Raw genomic sequence first — 17,002 nt, 5'->3', positions numbered from 1 at the left:
GCTCTGCAGGATGGCAGCAGTTTAACAAAAAAAAAATAATAATAATAAAAAATCCTGGCAGGAATCTCTCGCAGCTGCAGATAGGAAATCTGCTAATGAAAACAGCACTTATTCTTGAATGTTTGCCATAATTTTTTTATTGTATGGAACTCTTTAAACATTTTTCATCTGCTTTTAAATTTTATGTTTTTTTCCAGACCAGAGAATGCTCTGAAAACTCAGTAGTCAAAAAGGAGTTTCTATAACTTAGGACAGCATATTGAAAATAACTGGGTAAAAAACATATTATATTCTTAAAAAATATTCAAATAGAACAAAATTGGCCGAAACAAGGCTAGAAAGTGCAAATGTGTGCTTTGAAAGGAATAAGGTGCAGTTTGCTTTTGCTTGCTCATGGATGTTAGAGACGCAGAAGGGCTGCAGCTGTGTGCTGATGGCCAGGCTGTATGTGCTGTCTGAAATGTATGAAGCTCTGACTGATGTAGGAGTTCTCACGGTAAGGGAAGAAGGAGCAGGGCTGTATCACAGAATCACAGAATGGCCTGGGTTGTAAAAGGACCACAACGATTATCTAATTTCAACCTCCCTGCTAACCATCTAACCAACCTCCCTCATCGATCAAGCCCAGCTGATGCACTGGGTTGGCTTTCTTTAAAGAGAAAGGCTCTAGCCATATATCTCCATACCACTAGTTTTAGGTTTTTGTTGACTTTTTTTTTTTTTTAAATGACATATATTTATAAAAAGAAGTTTTGTTATGTGTATACATTAACTATATTAAATATTTCCCATGCAGCTCAGCAGGCTGGACACCCACACATGCTCCAAGCACAGCTGGCCTCCACTCCAATCCTACACAACCTCCCAGCTCTGCAAACACGTTTGTCCTCCTCTCTGAGTGCTTTCCCAGCCCTAATGCTCCCTGAGCTCAGTGGGAACCCTCCTGCAGAAGCAGGATGGTGCTCTCCAGCACAGTGCACACGGAGCTGCGTGGGGCAGCCGTGCCATCAGGGCTCAATGTTTTACACTGGAATTGTGCTGCTCTTCCTCAGAACGCAGTGACATATTTCAGACTGTCTGCTAAGAGAATGCAACAGCCCCAAGCTGGTTCTGGGAAGGGTTTTTTCTATGCACCAAGGAAATGAAGTGACAGCAAATTGCTGCGGGATTCCTCTGGTCAGGGCTGAATGCACATCTCTGCCCTTCACCATCCCAGTGAACAAGGTGAGCTTCACAATGATGCTCAGCAAAAAGGGCAGCAGCACCAGCCCACAGCTTTAACCCAGGAGAGGCACGTGGCCGATGCCCTAAGGCTGTGCTATTCCCTGCTGCAGGGATCTCTTCTAAAAAGACAAGAAGCAAACGTGCTGCCTTAAAGGCTTCTGCTGAACATACGCTCCTACACACGCCTGCATCCCGTGTGCATCCAAGGAACACTTTGGAAGGCTGTGCACCAAGAAAGCTGAAATGTGATTTAAAACATCAACACTCAGAGTAAGTCTCTCTACCTCTCCATTTTACCGGAAAGTGAATGATGTGTAGTTAATAGAAAATGGCCTGAAGATGCTTTCAGGTTCTCAGCTGATCTCCTCTAGAAATATCTGCTTGACAGAACCCTTCAAAGCCTGCTCTGTCAACAGAAAACATTCCACCAACCAACCGTCCCTGAAAACAAGAGAGAGAAAAAAATGGAAGAAGAATCTACCTGTGCAGTTCTGCGGGTATAGGGCAGCTGTGGCAGGTTTTATTTTGCATACTTACTTCAAGTGCCAAAACTGTGATCCATCACAGGCATTAAAAACCATTTCCAATATCGTTCCTACAGGCTATTCATTGAAGACTCAGTGTTTCAATTTTCCTTTATGCCTAAAGGACAATCACTAAATGCATTTCACTCCATCACATTCTGCTCCTGTCCCAGGCAATGTACCAACCCTCTCCTGCAGGCAGTGCCATCCCATGCAGTGTAAGCATCACGGCCACAACTCCCAAGTTCAAGCCAAAATACGCTTTCAGAAGCACAGACATCAGTTCTTTTTTAACCTAGATATATTCATACCTTGTTTATGTCAGTTAGCATTTGCACCATCTCGCAGAAAGCCTCACTTTTCCATACAAAGATATATTATTCTAATATATAGACATCATCTCAGAAGTGCAAGGTCAAAGTTTCCAAACAGTTACAAAACGTTTCATGCAGTAAAAAGGACCAAATACTGTATTGAGACATCCCCAAATAGCTGCAGCATTACAATTAACCCACGACTTGCATGGCAGCTAAAACACAGCAGCCCTAACCCCAATGTAGGAACTGTTACAGCAAAAGTGTTTGTTGACAGAAAATGAAGGAAAACGGCAATTACCCTAAAAGACATTTCAAGATTCTCTCCACCCCAGATATCCATTCCTGCATCGTAAGATCCTATCTCTTCAAAGTAGTTTCTGTCAATAGAAAATAGGCCACCAGCCATAGTAGGGGTCCTAGTTGAAAACAAACAGAAAAAAAAAAAAAAAAAAAAAAAAAAGAGGAAAAAGAAAAGAAAAAATACCTTTTGAAAGACACTGTGGAATTCATCGCGTGATACTACAGCACACATCTCCTCAGACATTCTGACTATCAATACATTCTACGCACAGCAACTTCAATACAAAACACCACGCGGTTCCCCGGCTCGCTGCCATGAGTTCAGGAGCACTGCAATGGTAAAGTGGATGGAATTTTGGCACTGCATCCAGAACAGCACTTAAATCCAATCTGAGATGCTTAGAGAAGGGAGTTCAATGCCTCAGCTTTGCCTTAGAGGGAGACTGAATGTGCGTAACATTACCGGGCGTAATCTCACCCAACAGAATTACAGATCCTTACAACAGGCAAATCCCAGCAGCGTGCAGCTCGTCCTGTAAAGCTGCCCTGCTTCCCCACACCGATGCCTGCTCCAGGCTTTGCAGACCCAACGCCTACACCAGGGCCAGCAGCACAGCCCTGTGCTCCCACCCAGCCCTGCACACCCAGGCTGGGAGCTGCTGGGACACGGCCGTGCCACGCAGCACTGGGCGCCCACAGGGCAGCACGGCCCAGGGCACCGCTTTGAGCACTCTGTGCCCTGAACCCGCACACACCACCACCACGCAGCGCTGCAGCTGTGGGGCAGGGACTGAAGGCTGCGTGGCAGAAAAGGATCTGAGGATGCCAGCCGACAGCCACTGACCATGAGCCAGCAGTGTGCCAGGTGGCCAAGAAGGCCAACGGCGTCCTGGTTGTGTCAGCAGTAGTGTGGTCAGCAGGAGGTGACTGTCCCTCTGGTGAGGCTGCACCTCAGTGCTGCGTTCAGATTTTGGGCCCCAGAAAGACGTGGAGGTGCTGGAGCCGAGACCACCAAGACATGGAGGGCAGCAGAGCTGTGTAAGGTCTGAGCACAGTCCAATGGAGGTGCCTGTGGGAGCTGGGATGGGTCAGTGTGGAGAAGAAGAGGCTCAGAGGAGACCTCACTGCTCTCTACAAACCCTGAAAGGAGGTTGGACTGTGAGGGAGGGGAGGACTCAGCCTCTACTCCCAGGTAGCAGTGACAGGACAAGAGGACTTCACACTGCACCAGGGGAGGGTCAGAGTGGGTATGAGAAAGAATTCCAGAGCAGCTGGGCACTGGTAGAGCTGCCCATGGAGTGTGGGGGGGGTCACCATCCCTGGAGGTGTCCCAGAGCCATGGGGATGTGGTACTGAGGTACACGGGCAGTGGGCACGGTGGGGGTGGGCAGGGGATCCCAGAGGTCTTTTCCAACCTTAATGGTTCTGTGATTCTACCACAAGACAGCACCAGCACCTCCGCCCATCTGAAGTGCAGCTTCCACACTTAATGTGCTTGGTGACATCCTTAAGCAAACACTGCTATCAATCATGCTTCCAGGATTTTTTTGCAGAACAACATGTCAATAAGAATGGTTAACGTGCAATTCAGGAAAACTAATTTAACAGAGCTGGAAACCTGCCTGCAGTCAGTTGCTACGTGAGCAGGGGCAGCCTGCAGCCCCAAGCTTACCAACATTTCCTATTTTCCCCGTGTCCCCAGCTCAGCTCAGACTGCCCAAGGAGGCTGTGGATGCCCCATCCCTGCAGGCAGTCAAGGCCAGGCTGGATGTGGCTTTGGGCAGCCTGGGCTGCTGGTTGGCGACCTGCACACAGCAGGAGGTTGGAATGAAATGAGCACTGTGGGCCTTTGCAACCAGGCCTTTCTATGATTCTATGGTTCATTCCTGCCTGTTCCACCTGGGCCCAGCACAACCTTGCCCCAGAGCTGAGATGCTACCACTGTAAAATGAGAGAGCTGAAAGAAATGTCTATGATTGGTTACTTAGTGTATACGTCTACGCAAAACTTATTTAAAATGAAACCAAAAGCAGAGTCAGCACTTGGTTTACTCATAGACTGAAATGTCTATCATGGGTTAGAAGTCGCTGTAAAAGCAAAGGAACCACAGTGTTAAATAACTGAGGTGCAGCAGGCAGAGCTCGTCTCTGCTAAGTAAATTTTATGTTGCATAAACAGAACTGCAGAGCTCTCACTGTAAAAACAGCTGAAACAGTAATTTCAGCAAGGAGGAGCATCTCTGCAGTTTTTCTCAGTTTTGTGCTTATTAGTTCTGTTTTGCCTACTTGGAGTCAGACTAGCAATACAGTGCTATGATTAATGCTAGCCATCATTCCAACCCACTTCTCATTTTCTTTTGGAGACAGGTCTGCTTTTCCTTTCTGTGACTGTGAGCAGAAAGCAGGATTCCTATTCCCATGCTCGCCCCATTGCCTTCCCACAGGGAAGAGCAGAGCAGACAGATGTTTAAGCCCCACTCTGCTGCATCCCAATGCTCCCAGCACCAGTTCCCAGTGCTGCTCAGCCCAGCACCAGCCCACATTACTCGCCCAAGGTAACCCCCTGCAAAAACCTCAGCCCACTGCTGCCCAAAGCACTCACCTCAGCACCTACAGCACCAGCCAGAGCCTAAGAGGACAAATAAAATGAGGTCCTCACATTTCATCTTGTATTCTTTCCTCTTCCTAACTCATTTAATTGACATTTTCTGGAAATATACACGTATATTTAAGTATTTTTAAGTACAAGTTTCATCTGTCTTCTGTTCCAAAACAATTAAAGGCAAATATGGCAATATCCGTAGAGAAGTGCATTGAGAAGTGCTTTCTGGTTGGGATCCTGCAGCTGTAGGACAAGATGGTTGCACAGTGATCTCAGCACAGAGCTCACCTGGAGGCACGGGACGTGTGAGTACTGTTTTGCAGTGGGGAAAGAAGAGCACACCAGTGAGAGACTGAATGAGACCATTGGGTTTAGCACTCCATGGGCATTTACCACTAAACCTGAGAGACCTGCGACCGAGCTGCACTGCCCAGAGCCCTGTTCCAGTGTCCTCAGCTCTACTCGTGCAGCCACATGGATTCTGCCCCAGGCAGCCCAATGAAACAGGAGCTTTGCACTTCAAGTGACATGTTTTGCAAAGCCATGTACCAAGTGCACAAACCAGGTGTTACTCCAGTGACAGCAGAAGTGACAGCATTTAGAGAATAAGAACAAGACAAAGTCTTTGAGGAACTTTAGAACAGCAGTGAGCGACAGCAGTGCTCCTTTACAGCTGGTGCTGAAGCATTACAAGTAAAAAGTAAGGGGAAAAGTGCTAGGGACTGAGGTGTGATGGCCAGCAAAGGAATAGTGTACGTGGGAGCAGCCACATCAGAACCCGTTCTGTCTGAGGCAGGCGTTGCTCATCGGTATGGGAGGCACCTATGAATTCTCACTGTTCTTTTTGCTAGAAATATGACAAACAATCCAACTTTTCTAATAGATTCCATTAAGAAAGTGCTTTTACTGCATGATAGGGAGATGTAGGATGTCAGAGTCACTGCATTAATTAACCTTTTCCCATCAATTCCAGAGATTCCCACAAGGATGGATATTTCAGTGGGCTGAAATACCTGATTTGTGAATGTAAGAGTTTCTTTAATTCCTTAAGCAAATAAACAAGCTATGCTGCACATCCACTAATTAGAAAGGATCGTGTGCCTTCCCCTGAGGATAACACACAGTCTGTACTTAACTCCCCCTTGGGATTAATGGTCCCAGTGATGGCCGAAATCCATTCATGCCAACCAGTGATCTCTTAGCAGTGAACTACTCTGATCTTTCCATTAGAAAATGTGTATACAGTAACAATATATACACCAACAATACATTTTATTTAAAATAATTAAAAGAATCACAGCACGGTTGGGTTGGAAGGGACCCCTCAGCCCCAGCCCTGCCGTGGGCTGGCTGCCCCCCAGCTCAGGCTGCCCAGGACCCATCCATGGCCTGGGGCACCTCCAGGGATGGGGCACCACAGCTCTGAGCAGTGCCACGGCCTCACTGCACTCACAGGTTGATAATGCCTAATCTGCATGATGGTATTAAACGTAAAAAGTCACAGTAGGAATTTGTCATTGTTATTACGACAGGTAAGAATTTGAGTAAAACACTTTTTCTGATTACACGGCTTTTTAGTGTAATAAAACTCAGGATTTGAGTGCAATGATTCCATTACACATACAAGCACATTAGTCACTGATCTTTATGTATTCTGTGCTTATTCCATTGATTGCAAAGAGAAAAAGATGAATGCACCCATATTCAATCTTCATGAGACTGAAATGATGTTGCAGAACGGGGAAGGCAATGCAAAAAAAATGAAGTCAGCAGCTTGTTCCCAAACGGTTGGTGTGGGTTTGGCTTTGGCTTATTTTTGGCCTCTCATCTTTAGAACTGACAAGGAGCAGCATTTGCCAAAAGCCTTCTGAACTCAACTGAAATATTCCACTTTTTCTCGTTGGATGCAAGTTCACTTTTGTGATTCTGACACCTCAAGACTGATTTACTGCCACAATCTCTCGGATTGCTTTTGATAAGCATTTCCAGATAGTGGCCAGCACTGAAAGCAGCCGATGACTTATTAAATGTTATTTCCCATATGAAGACTGTTACACCTCTTCTCGGTGTTCACCAGCTGCCAGTGTTTCCAGGAGAAATCTCACATGCTGTTTTTGATCAAAAAGTCTCCACTGCTTGTTCAGAAAGGGCACCTGTGCCTAAAAGCTAACAGCTTGCATCCCAAGCAGCCCAATTACACCACCTTTGGAACCACCACCTCCCTCTCAAATACTTGTTACAGGGCTAATTAGAGGATGTGTTGCATCGTTCATTAAGTCTTGACCCTCCACTAACACCCATCTTCACCTGGAGGGCTCCCAGAACACCAGGCAATCACCAGCTATAAGCCAGCGAGGAAAGGATGAAAAGCTGCTTTGCTTTAATAACTCTAGGAGTCAGTTACGTGCATGATTCTGGATTAACCTTAAGTACTGCTTCCCTTCTGCCCGTCTTTCAAAGCTTCCTGTGTCGGCACAGAAGGGCTGGAGCAAAGCCAAGGGTGTTGGAGGAGCAGCCAGCAGTGCCAGCCAGCACAGCGTGAGGCCGTGCAGCTCGTTACAACAATTAACACTATGAACCTAACACACACTTCAGGCTTAACTGGGTAAGGAACTGGAAAGCAAGGTGGTTCCAGAGATGGTCTGATGAGAAAGAGATGTAAAACATTCAGCACTTCTCTGATCCCAGGCTTTGAAAGAATTAAAGTGACAGATTTTGGCCACTGTCAGTATCGGCAGATCCAAAAAGCTTTTCTGTGCCCACCCTCTGCCTCACCTGGAAACTTTGCAAAGCTTTGCTGGGAACTGCCATCCCCTGAGCTGCCTCTCTCCTAATCTGCCTGTCACCCACAGTCAGGGGTTTGAAGGACTGGAATTCTTTCTATTTCATGACGTCTCTTTAGACAGGTTTGAAAGCATTACATCCACTTATTACAACTTAAAGTTGTTTTTTTTCTTTTTTTTTCTTTTTTTTCTTTTTTAATTTTTCTTTCAGTTCTCATGAAGATGACAGAAGCTATTGGAGCTGAGCAAATAACCCATGGCAAGTAACGTATTCAATCTGCTTGGTTTCAACTTCATTTATAACTTTTCTCGAGGTTTTGTGACAGACTTTGGTTTCAGCAATTAGAAACAGGAGGTTGGGAAGGCTCAGAGGAACTCAGGATATATTCTTAGATTAGTTTTGACTGGGTATGCACTGTCATTATTGTTATTTTATAGGCAGTATGTATTTTAAGAAGTGCAGACCATAACCAAATGCTTGGATTAAATGTCTAAAATTTCCGTTTCAGCAATATGTTCTAATATTTGTTTTAAGTCATGAGAACAGCAATGTCTGCAAACAAGTTCAACAAGGCTACTTGCTGATAACAAACACAGAAGGAAGCTCAATACTTAGAAAGCAAGTATTATTTTGAATTATTGAACGTTCTAAAGGAAATATTGACAGAGTTTTCTCAGCTCTGATAGTTATCTGATAGTTACATTACAGCATTAAGGACGGGGCAGATGTTGGTGCTTTCTGCCACAGCTATCTGGTGTGTATTGTCTAATACTGCAGCAAAACTTCAGTATTATCATCTACCTACAGCAAAGCCAAACACCCCAGAACTCCATTTCCCCTCCTTACCTTACAGGCAAGGTCCTGTCCCCCTTCCTCCTGTCCATCTCCCTCTGGGGCACGGGATACCAGCGGAAGTTCAGCTTCCAGTTGAAGCCTCCATAAGTCATATCTGACCCAGCCATGTACTCAAACGTGTCATCACTGATCACATCGATGATTGGGCACACAACAGTCCTCCTGTGAGGAAAAAAATAAAAGGCATTTGGAAATGAAACTGTTGTTTGAATCCCCCCACTGTTTTATTCCGTGGCTCCTCTGCAGGAAAGCTCTGTTCAGCAGTGCCCTGCGATAGGACGTGGCATAAACCGGAACCCAGGAAGTTCCATGTGAACAGGAAGAAAAACTTCTTAACCTGGATGGTGGCAGAGCCCTGCCACATCTGCTCAGATTGGTGAGGAGTCTCCCTCTCTGGAGATATTTGTACCCCCCTGGATTGTGTGCAGTGCACTGCAGTAGGGAACTCCTGCAGGGGTTGGGCTACGGGGCTCCAGAGGTCCCTTCCACCCACTAAGGTTCTGTGGTTCAGTATGTTAGATATAAATTTTATAGAATCCTCTACCTTCCTGCAAAATAAATCTTAAAAAAAAAAATCTACTTTTTCAGATCAATGAACGTTTTTTGCACTTTTATTGCTTTAGCAGCACAGTGCTCGAGGGATGGCCCAGAGCCCCAGCTGATGTTGCAAGGATCTGCTGTCCCCCACTCTCCTCTCACCTGTCCTCCCGGATCCTGGCCAGCAATGGCTCCAGCCAGCCACGGGTGCACTCACAGTGTGCATCCAGGAAGGTGACCACCTGCCCCCGGGCAGCCGCTGCCCCTCGCAGCCTTGCACGGATCAGCCCTGACCGCTGCTCCATCCGGAGGATCTTCACTGGGACCTCCAGCTTCTTCACATAGTTCTCCAAGGAGGCCTTCAGAAATTCTGCCAAAGGCAATAGAAAAAATAATAATAATAATAATAATAATAATAGAGAAACATTATTTGAGGGTGCCGAGGTCCTGGCACTGCTGCCCTGAGCTGAGGTGCCCCAAGCCATGGATGGGCTCTGAGCAACCTGAGCTGGGAAGCAGCCAGTCCACACCTGGGCTGTGACATCCCTTCCAACCCAACCCAACCTTTCTATGGTTCTATGGCCTTTAAGATCTCTTCCAAGCCTTCTATGGCTCTGTGACCTTTAAGGTCTCTTCCAAGCCTTCTATGGCTCTGTGACCTTTAAGGTCCCTTCTAACCCAACCATTCTATGGTTTGATTATCTTTAAGGTCCCTTCCAACCCAACCATTCTATGGTTTGATTATCTTTAAGGTCCCTTCCAACCCAACCATTCTATGGTTTGATTATCTTTAAGGTCCCTTCCAACCCAACTGTTCTATTGCTCTGTTACAGCTAGGTTCAGCAACTCCTAAGGGCTCCAAATGCAGCTGCAGAACATACGTGTTATGCTCTGCCCTGCCAGGGACCAACACTGGCACAGCGCAGGAAACTCCTCCTGACACATGTAAAGCTTTTTGAAGAGCAAGAGCAGAGCTACAGAGGCTCATGCTGGAACTTAGCTCTGTGAAGCCACAAAGCACACATCCATGAGTGCACACATCGACCTGAGCACCTCATGAGAACATCACAGAGATAAAAGGATCTTCAACTAAGTCACAGTCTGTTTCCCAGTAATAAATCAGCAATCAGTATTGGGTGTAAGAAGATTGTACTTCTGCTCATTTGTATATGGCTTAATATGACTACAGCTATTTTTGATAAATTGCACCATTTGGGCCCTCTAGGACTAGCCTTTGGGCACAGAGAAGTAACAAGCCTGTATGTTTTCAGAAGCAGGGAAATCCAGGGCAGTAACTACAGTGAAGTTAGTGCTCCATGGAGCAGAAGTAAAGGATGGCTTGGCTTGCACCCTCCTTGCACTGAATGGTTGCAAATGAACGTTGCATTTGGCTGCACCAAGGAAAACCGCTCATCGCCCCATCCATCCCACTGATGGGATGCGATCCCATTTGGGAATGCAGCAAAAGAGAGACCAAAAGAGAGACGGGGGAAGGGATTCTGCCTTCTGCAGCGACACAGCACAGCACAAAGGGTTGCCAACAGTTTCCTGCAGCACCCACCCCTCTCGCTGGCATCGTCCACCAGGATGATCTCGGCGAGCAGGCGGCGCGGGGAGCGGGCGAGCACGCTGTGCACGGTGCGCAGCAGGGTGCTCCAGGCCTCGTTGTGGAACACGATGACCACACTGGTGTTTGGGAGCTCCTCAGGGTACACTTTGGTCTTGCACCTGCCAAAAAAAAAAAACACACAGGAGAAAGAAAAAAAAGTGAATCCAGAGATCCCTAGTGAGCTCTACCGACAGGAAGGCCAGAAGGAATCTTCATATGCATGAATTCTTTAGGAGGAGCTCCTCCAGTATCAAATCTCTCTGTTAAGAGCCAGGAAAACAAACGATCCAGGTGCCTGCAGCGAAGCCAGCTTGTCCATACGGTTTCTTTCATAAACATCACCTACTATAACAAAACTCAGTTTAATCTCTTCTTCCAGATCGCTGCCATTAAAAAAGTACGTGAAATCGTGATCACAGCCTTCAAAACGCGAGGTGAGGTTTTAATACAGAACACTGAACATCACTGCATTCTGCAGAACAGACAAAAGGTTCACGAGATAGTCAATGAACACCAGATCTGACTGCAGAAGGTATGGTGTTAACAGAAACCAAACATACACGTGTGTACGAACACATATACAAATACACACACAGAGAGCTATGTAATGGCCTTCACATCATTTGGATGGAGACCATCATTCAGGTCTGCTGGTCACCATCCCACCTTTCCAACTTCAGCAATCTTTTTACATCTAGACATCGTGATTTAGATTCAGAGTTCACATAGAAAAAGTTCATCACTTGTTATCAGAGTCTGTTGTGATAGAACAAGGGGAAGTGGCTTCAAGCTGAAAGAAGGTAGATTTGGGTTAGATAAAAGGAAAAAGTCTTTTACAGTGAGGGTGGTGAGGCACTGGAACAGGTTGCTCAGAGATGTGGTGGATGCCCCATCCCTAGAGACTTTCAAGGTAAGGCTGGACCAGGACCTGGGCAACCTGACCTAGCTGTGCATTGCAGGGGAGCTGGACTAGGTGACCTTTACAGGTCTCTTCCAATTTTAAGGATTCTATGATTCGGTGATCATCCATGACAACAGAGGTGCCTAAAAGAGCCAAAGCTCAGCAGAACAGTGTGTCCAAAATCAGATATTCTGAACTGATTTAATTCCAAGGCACACTGGGTATATACAAAGCTGGCATAAATTCTGCTTGTCCCACAGTTCACAACAATCACTTGAATTATATTTACAAGAGACTCAATTTTGAAAACTGGGAGAGAGCTGCTCCATGGGATTGTTTACAGATGTCCAGACACGTGCATTAGCAGCTAAAGGCCAGCACACAAAGAGGCAGGTATCTCCTCGTTTGCAGCTTTTCACTAGCTTTGATCACAGAATCATCCAATCTCCAGAGTTGGAAGGGACCCATAATTTGTCAAGTCCTTCTCTGGCAGCCCTGGCTCCATTCACAGCAACAGACCCTGCTGCTCATCCCCTCCTTAGCATCCCAGACACTTCCAGGCTGGGATTATCCCCTCTGGGGGAGGATTATTCAATTTCCAAATGACTTCATTCTGCTGCTTGGCTATGTGTAGTTTCTCGGGTACATCAAGCGATGAACTGGGATTTGTTGATATCTGGTCCGCTCATCAGAGACTAAATTAAATCTATTCACTTTGCTTAATTTGGGTCATTTGATTTCAGTAGAAAATGTAAATGCATGTACTTTGTCTATATGATGGTATTAAATCCATATTTCAGTAGATTACTGCAGCGCTCAGCCCACCCAGAGGAGCATTTAGTCTGCTCTGGGTGGCAACCTGGGCCCCACACTGATTTCCACCCCACAGCACGCAGTCATCAAATCTGAAAGGTGCTCCCAGAGGAGCAGTTCTACAAGCAACTCAACTTTCTTCAGCTTTCTGGGAGATTCTGGAAACGCCTGCAAAAGTAAAGGGCTGGCTGTGCAAAGGGGAGGCCAAGAGCAAGGCATCACCTAAGCAGCAACTCTGTGAACAAAGATAAAACTGGAGATCGTCTCCGTTTGTGCTTTAGCTATCACTAATGTTTTGGTATGCTTTTTGAGCTCAAGGGATAGCTCATGTTGCATTTTGTTTTATTTCTTACAGAATATTCACAGAAACTTGGAATAGTTTGGGATGGCGAGGACCTTAAAGACCACAGAACCACTGAATGGTTGGGTTGGAAGGGAGCTTAAAGATCACAGAACTATAGAATGGTTGGGCTGGAAGGGGCCTTAACCATCACAGGACCATAGAATGGTTGGGTTGGAAGGGGCCTTAACCATCACAGGACCATGCAATGGCTGGGCTGGAAGGAGCCCACCCCTGCTGTAGGCTGGCTGCCCCTACAAGCTCAGGCTGCCCACAGCCCCTCTCCTTGGAAAGAAGTGACCTAAGGATCAAATTTTAAATAAGCAGCTGCTCTGGAGCAGACAAACTGCACAGACACAAAGTCATCAGTGCTTGCTAACTGATGAGTGTAACAGAGGCGATTCCTGTACTGGCTGCTGGGATGACCTCAGTCCACAAGCACCGGTCCCATGGTGAGAACATCCATTGCTTGGATTCAATAACTCCATGAGCACGTTGACCTGCTGGCTACCTAACACTTGCAAGCTGCTCACGCATCTCCCATGGATCCTGTGCTCCCTGGGTCCTGTGCCAGCACTCAGCTCTGGAAGCTAAACAAGACGTGCCAGTACTGCTACAGCCATGCATCGTGTGTGTAATCTCCATCACAGCACCGTCACCTGGAGGTGCTTGTAACCATACAGAAGATAACATCTTCCCTTCACTGCAACCACTGCACTGACACACACTGCACTTTTTCTGCTTCAGGAACACACAGCTCGCTGAAGGAGAGATAAAGGTAAGCCATGCACTGCATGCCATGCACAGATCCAAGGACTGCCACTCCACCACCCCCAAAACTCCTTACGATGCACACGAGTTGTTAACACACACTGATGCTGGCAAGACTTCCCCAGAAACACGGGTTTTCCTTCTGCACTCATCAGATGTTACTTTATAAATACACATGAAGTAAATACAGCTGTTTAAATGCAGGAAAAACACATTTTCCAAGCTCAGTAATATGGAAACAGTGAGACTATTTACCATCCTTCCCGTTGGCTGTGTGCAAATTGCACGAACATGAAGGGCTGTGCTGTGATTTTTCTCTTCCAGAATTATATTGAGGCACTCAGGAAAGAAAATCAAGGCAGAAAATCATGCAGGAAAGCAAAACACTTGGAGGGAAAATGAGAACGTAACCAGTAAGTAGAATTTATTATGCAGTATTTGTGATACGGTGCATTAGGGAACATAAAGAACTGCGTTAAATAGATGTAGTTTATACGAGCTGGGGGATTTTGATGATTATTTAGTCATTACCCACTATTACCTTGCATTACTGAGAATATAAAGATGGAAACGCATAGAAAAGGCTGGATGTTGGTGCAATCCTTTCTAGAAGTTGCACTTTGGAGCACCACCAGGCTACCTGCAGTCAGCAGTGCTTCGTTTCTACTTAAGTGATTGTGCTCAGAGAATCCTGCTGTCTGAAACACACTTCTCTCCTGTATACTGTATATAAGACCTGTGAGGAAATTTAAACTGCTGTAAGGAAATGCATGGTACGACACTTGAGCAGGAGAAAAGCTCATTGGAGCAGGTGCATAAAAAAAGACTTGGTTTAGGACTAATTTGTCACCTCTCCCTACTGCAAACCCTACTGCTGCCACCTGCCCCATCACTTCAGCACACACCTGTTGGAGCTCTGCTTCAATACATTCACTTGAACTGCACCAGTTCCTGTTTTAAGACTGAAATTAATGCAAATGAAAGGTAAATAGAAAATAATTGAAAAGGAATTTATTTCCCTTAGAGTGCCAGGACTGCAGCCGTGCTGTCTCACTGAATTTTATTGTATCAATAAATCCCAGCGCCAATCAATTTTTATAGCCAGCAGATGAAGGATGTGAAGATGCATGAAAATTGTTTTCTGGTGTTTCATTACAGAGTACAAGCAGGTTTGCACTTGGTAGGAGCAACCCTTCACTCATCCCTCCAGCTATCAGTGTTCATAAAGCTCCAGGTATAGCCCTGAATATCAAATATTCCTCCGGGATTTTCCACCCAAACTCTGCTTTGAGATCTTAAAAATCACTTCCCAAGTTGTTTACTGAATGCTCAAAGTTATTTTCATGTTGAGGAAGGCCACAATTGCACAACACAGTATTATTAAAAGCAAAGAACCCGCAGTCAATACTGCAGATCCACCATCCTGAGCCTTCCAGCAGACAGCTCAGGGGATTTTCACCTTAACTCCAAGTGAAAGCATCAATACCCCCACAAACCTGAACACAGCAGCCTTAATTCAGGACAAACCTGTAACAGCGCTCACAACTCATCAGATAAGGCTTTCCTGGACAGCTTTTCATCATCAGTTTTGCTCCATTTACAGCGCTGCTTTTTATGACAGCATTGCTGAATCTTTCCCACTTTACAATACCAGGCTAACCTTAACCTTCCACTACTTTCTGATGTATTCTTCAAAATATTTTAGCAAGTAGTAACTCTGGATCCCCAAATCTCTTGCTCACACGTGCAGTAGAGGAAACAAGACACCACTGCGTCCATCCCAAAATGCCTGGTGGAGCAGACATACCCTGATGCTAACGCTCTCTATAAGGCTCTCCTGGAGCTCTCAGTAACAAAGGGAACTCTTTCTGATGCCATCAGCAATATCAAAGCACAGGAGTCAATGGGGTGGGACAGCAGCCCACAGAGGCATGGCTGAACCTCACACCTGCCCTTAACAGATGGACACAGCCCCACTGCGGCTGGATGCTCGTTGGGATGCAGCTGCAGCTTCTGCCACCTGCCCAAGGCAGAGCCTTTAGTTCTGGTTGCAGTTAGTATGAGATTTATGCTGCTCTAGTCCTACAGCAACCCCTTTTCATGGACAAGCAGTTATTAAGGAAGCATATATAAAGAAGCCAGGACAGCCATCCCCACACAGCCAAGAGGTGGCACAGGGAGCACAGCCCTGCTCTTGGCCACCAGCGAGCACCAAAACCTGGCCAGCAGCCGCAGGCACTTAGCCAAGCCCAGGGTACTTTCCCTTCTCTCCAGCAGCACTTCTGCCCCTTTGGCACAGAGAAGTTTCCCCCATTTCCAGAGGAACAACAGTAAGCCACTTGGATTTAACCCTGCAGTACAAACACAGCCCTGCTGAGCACTCACACTTTCTTCTTCTCCTCCTGCACATGGGTGTTTTGCTGCTGGTGCCTGACCCGGATTGCCTCCCCTTGTGCCTGTGTTCTGTCACACAGAGCAGGCTCTGTTTGGCACACATGTAACGTCCTCATCTCTGCACTGCTCACTCCGTGCCAAGACCACAAATAACTGACTGTCACTGTGATAAAGTAATTGGAGGAGCAGCATTTTCCACTGAGCAATAACAATGCAAAGCCAAACAAAGCAAAGCTCTGGTCTTACATGGCTTTAGGAACAACCCAAAGCCCACCTGTGAGAAGTGCTCCAGCAGCCTGAGCACACCTGGCAGAGCTCAGAGGTCCCCTGCATCCCTCGCCCCCTATCAGAGCTATGGCATCTTTAAATTCAGCAGCAATCCCACACATAAGGACCTCACTGAGGCCAGAGCTGCTTTGGCAGCATTGGGGGCTGTGAGCTCAGCAATTTGGAAGAAGCTGATGGGACTGCAGGGGCTGTAGGCACCTCCTGAGGCACTGCTGCTATCTGACATCAGGAACTCCCTTCCACGTTGTGCAGATTACCCATGGGCACCTTTCCTCCCTGCAGGCTGTCATCCCAGGAAATTCTCCCTCCACATACACAAGGCAAAATAATTCCTTATGTGTCACTCACAAACATTTTCTAGCTGAAAGCGCTGATTAATTTCTCTCTGACCTTCCTTGTTTAGGGACGGTTTAGAATTTCTCTATGCATAACTTTATAAGCACAGTAAAATATTTAAAAACAAGGTAGCTTTTACTGATAGGAAGCTGTAAGCAGGTAAAACCTGAACACACTTCAGTGACCACTTTGAGCTGGAAGAAGAAATAAGGCAACACTTCATGGCATGAGACAAATGGACTAGATGAGACCACCAGAAATCAAAATAATTGGCTCTCCCTTCTCAGGGCTGAACTGGACGCTCCCTGCCCAGGCACAGGGCTGGAGGCACTGAAGGATTTCAGGCAGCGATGGCTGCTCCTTCTGTCCAGAGTCCCTTCCCTGCTCTGAGCACACAGAGCCATACAA

At 46.4% G+C, this 17,002-nt stretch overlaps 1 protein-coding gene across 1 annotated transcript; it reads right to left on the bottom strand.

Moving 5' to 3' along the window:
* Positions 1-2,177: 2,177 nt before the first annotated feature.
* LOC100544871 (polypeptide N-acetylgalactosaminyltransferase 13) lies at positions 2,178-12,908 on the bottom strand. The gene is made up of 4 exons (XM_019617277.2): positions 10,704-12,908; positions 9,305-9,512; positions 8,597-8,767; positions 2,178-2,481 (listed from the first exon to the last, which is right to left on the bottom strand). The coding sequence occupies exons 2-4, from the start codon at positions 9,445-9,447 to the stop codon at positions 2,193-2,195; spliced, it is 603 nt and encodes a 200-aa protein (XP_019472822.1). The 5' UTR covers positions 9,448-9,512; positions 10,704-12,908; the 3' UTR covers positions 2,178-2,192.
* Positions 12,909-17,002: the final 4,094 nt, after the last annotated feature.

Source organism: Meleagris gallopavo, chromosome 7 (genome assembly GCF_000146605.3).
Source record: "Meleagris gallopavo isolate NT-WF06-2002-E0010 breed Aviagen turkey brand Nicholas breeding stock chromosome 7, Turkey_5.1, whole genome shotgun sequence".
Lineage (NCBI taxonomy): Eukaryota > Metazoa > Chordata > Aves > Galliformes > Phasianidae > Meleagris > Meleagris gallopavo.
This window is presented reverse-complemented; position numbering and strand designations above follow the sequence as displayed.